The sequence below is a fragment of the Pseudomyrmex gracilis genome, unplaced genomic scaffold (genome assembly GCF_002006095.1).
Source record: "Pseudomyrmex gracilis isolate BER0280 unplaced genomic scaffold, ASM200609v1 scaffold_37, whole genome shotgun sequence".
NCBI classification, from domain to species: Eukaryota; Metazoa; Arthropoda; class Insecta; order Hymenoptera; family Formicidae; genus Pseudomyrmex; species Pseudomyrmex gracilis.
This window is the reverse complement of record NW_018020621.1, coordinates 47,536-51,549: the sequence shown is the minus strand read 5'-3', so window position 1 is coordinate 51,549 and position 4,014 is coordinate 47,536. Positions and strand designations below refer to the sequence as shown.

General features: G+C 32.1%; 1 protein-coding gene across 1 annotated transcript; it reads right to left on the bottom strand.

Annotated features, from left to right (window-relative positions):
* Positions 1-246: 246 nt before the first annotated feature.
* LOC109852836 (SAGA-associated factor 29) lies at positions 247-2,854 on the bottom strand. Its single transcript, XM_020424364.1, has 3 exons — positions 2,675-2,854; positions 833-1,786; positions 247-334 (listed from the first exon to the last, which is right to left on the bottom strand). The coding sequence occupies exons 2-3, from the start codon at positions 1,713-1,715 to the stop codon at positions 294-296; spliced, it is 924 nt and encodes a 307-aa protein (XP_020279953.1). The 5' UTR covers positions 1,716-1,786; positions 2,675-2,854; the 3' UTR covers positions 247-293.
* Between the last annotated feature and the right edge of the window lie 1,160 nt (positions 2,855-4,014).

Here is a 4,014-nt window from a genome sequence, read left to right as displayed (position 1 = left end):
CAAACGGCTCTTTAAGACTAATTATTTATTCATTTACTATGCAATTTTGTTTCTTTTAAGGTCTATTGCAAAACTAAATTATTATATAAATTATTATATAAATTTAAACTAATTAGAGAAAAGTTAAATTTTGTTCAACTAATCTCTCGTATTAAGTCAAGAATATAGAGACGCATAAGGAGAGGATATATGCAGTAAAAAATCATACCACATCGAGTTTTCCATAACAAATTATTTATTATTTATAAAATAAGTTATTACATATTATCAGATATATAAAAATGTTCTTCTTATCACCTAAGATATGGATGGGAACGTTTCGTCCTTTCCTGTCCTAGAACGTGGAATGAATTTGTATATTAGTTCGATGTTACACATATGTCACATACGTATATATGTATATTGCGAAATATATATATATATATATATACACACACATATATATAAAAAAGAAGAGACAACTGTCATAGCCACGCGTTGTACTATTTTTTTTCGTGAGATTCTTGTGTTTTATATTTCTCAATGTTACACGAAGTATATATTTACAAGTGAATACATATATATAATACATACACATAATTTGTATAAGTAGAAGATATTATATACGAAATTAATACGATATCACGAATGTTGTGACCATTCTCCGACAAACAGTACAAGGAACAAACACTACTATTATACGTTATTATTCGTTAAACAGACACAACAAATTGGTCAATCAATTGTCTACACGCTGCAAAGCGTTCAGTACAGAAAGTATAAGAATTGGACTTTTTTTTTGGTTTTCAAAATTGTTAATGCTAAAAATCAAATATTGCTTCTTAAAACTGACTTCTGTTCTTCTTGCTCTCCTTAGTGGAAATCACATAACGCTGCGAGACATATAAAGGCGGCGAATATCCAGTTGGATAATCAGGATCTTCAAACAGAATCTCGTATTCTTCCGTGGCAATGGTCGGCAGTTGTTTAACGATCGCTTTGTAAAAGCAGGTAGTTTGCGGATATAGAGCCATTACGGTAGAACCTTTCGGAAACAGAGCGTGCGGATCCGTTTCGGGATTGGCTCTCATAAGTGGTAGTGGCACTACTCGTGATCTCGATAACGTATGACGATCTTTTTGTTCCTCATCGATATCGTCGATCTCGTATTTGTTAGTAGCGGGATTGTAATTTACAACTTCGGCGAGTATCCAGTGCTCCTCTTCCTCGTTGTTTTTTACCATAACCGATACCAGAGCGGCCACCATATCGCCCATTTTTGCGATATACGTAGGCTCAGCCGGTATTGCGCCGCACAACGGTGGCGGCTTGGCGCCCGGTGTCTTTCCCACATAAAGAGGCAGCGTCTGCGCGATGTTCAACAACATCTTCATCAACGCTCCACGTCTGATGGTCTCTTTGTTGCCTGCGTTACGCGCCTGTATACGTCGCTCGTTTCGTATAGTGCGTATCTCGTTAATCTTGCTGAGGGCCTTACGTAAAACTTCCTCTTCCTGTTGGGCGTCGTTTATCGCGGAGCTGTACAAGTTCTTCAGCTTCTGCTGGTAGTAAGGAGAGACCTTGTCGTCCGGTGAGACCTTCTCGAGGGTCTTTACGATATTATTCAGGTTGTGCTTCGAGCGACTGGTATGATTTTCTATCTCGTGCACGAGGTTGTAAATGTTCTTCAAACGCTCTTGTATCTGACTCGCTGCCGCGTCTGCCGTAAACGGCATTTTGAGAAGTATAAAGGAAAGGGTATATTAACTCCAGTAGTTTTATCAAGCGAAATGAGACGACTACTTTCCTGTAATGAGAAAATCATAAAATGCTCTTTGTAGAAGAGCAATATTTATACATATATACATAAATTTATATATAACATATATTTATATATAAAATATTTATATTCGTTGTTTGCATGTAAAATATACCATATATTTTATTACTTAAAATAAACAATTAACAATAAAGTACATAGAGAAAGAAAAATACGCTTGTATAAAACAAATAAGTGTAACAAAGGTCAATTTCGGGTAAAAATAGAGATGTTAAATATGTTTAAACAAAATTAAAGTTTCGATAACTATATAAAAACAAAATGTTTCGATCTCTTACAAGAGCCTTCTTCGCAATTTACTTAACGATGTAATACAAAAATTAAGAGACTGTCGTGATAAAAAGTTCTGCTTTTATGTATTTACTAAAATTTTAATTTTATTTAAACATATTTAACATCTATGTTTAAAAATGACTTTTATTATATTTATTTGTTTATAGTATACATATATTAATAATTTGGCGCATATGCAACTGAATATGCATACATTTCTTAGATTTGTCTTATATATTGATATTTTAACTATGTTAAACATTTTTAAAGATAAAAAATTATCAACGTCATATTTCCCCCCAAAATTATTATTATTATTATTCGCCAAAGGCAAAATGTTTATTATTATCCGCTAAAGAAAAAATGTATTATTTGATTATTTTTAGATGCAAAATATTGCAATTTTTTAATGTGTTCTATTTTATTTGTAATAGTAATGAAATATTTATATTTTCATTAACTTTTAAAACTGTTTTAAGCGTTTTATGAGTACTGTTTTACGAGTACCACGAGTTCTACAATCGGTAGCTACGCCCCTTTCAAAATGGCTGACAAGCACACGACTTCGATCGATATACTTACTCGTTTTATGAACTGACACATCCAATCGGACGACTTCGAGTTAGTTCTGAATGTATATCTATATTGCGAATCGAAGTCTTGCTCGAATGTCTCAGAACACTGTTAAGATATCGCTGTCTAACGCGAAATTGTAGGAAGCACTATCACTCCGAGATGTTACTCGCTCAATCGCTCAGACGCATCTGCGCCATACTGCTCTCCCACTACCTTCTCCGTATAACGGAGTTTTCCTGATCCTCTACCAAGGCGATGCTGCCACCTCACGGCGAGTTTGAATAACGTCCGGTGGTAATATTCTTCGTCGCAGAGATGAAGCCACTAGTAGTTAGTACGATGCGTTCCGATGTTTTTCATTAAAAATTTGTTCCAAAGTTAACAGAATAGATACTTGATTATATATTTATACATATAATCATTTATTGTTAATTATTCATATAATACATAAGTATTAATACGTTTATGTATTTCATTATATATTTATTTAAGAAGCAAAAATGATACGGAAAATTAAAAATTTGATATTATATCACACGCGTACACATAAACTATAATATTCAATTAGCGATTGACTGAGAATTAATCTCGGGCTTTGACGTCTTTTAAACGAATAAATAATATATAAATAGTCGTGAAGAGCCGTTCGCTGGATGTTATGCGGAAAATATGTCTATATATATATGTGCGTGTACACACATATAAACGAATTCACGTTTTCACGTGTTTTTGTATTGAAATTTCAATTCATAAAATCATACAGGATGCTATACTTGCATCTTTTTTTCGCAATATTTTAAAATTAGTTCGGGGGGTATACGGGGTTCTTCATACATGAGATGCAAGTATAGCATCCTGTATGATTTTATGAATTGAAATTTCAATTCAAAAACACGTGAAAACGTGAATTCGTTTATATGTGTGTACACGCACATATATATATATATAGACATATTTTCCACATAACATCCAGCGAACGGCTCTTCACGACTATTTATATATTATAATATTCAATAATATATTTATATATTTATAAAAATTTATATAAATATTACTTAAAAAATAATATAATATCATAAGTATATATATTTATATATATATAACATAAATAACGAGTAGATTAAGTATATATGTTCAGTAGATTAAGTATATATGTTCATTTCTTAATAAGTTAAATATTTTACTTGCATATACATAGATATATACACATTAGTGATAGAGTTGTTTCTGATATGCAAAAAAAAATAGTTATACTCGAATGATTTTTCTTACAAAACTCGTTTTCTAAAATTTTCTACTCATATATTGTATAGACAGATCGGCTGCTGTGTCGAGCTGATGTACAC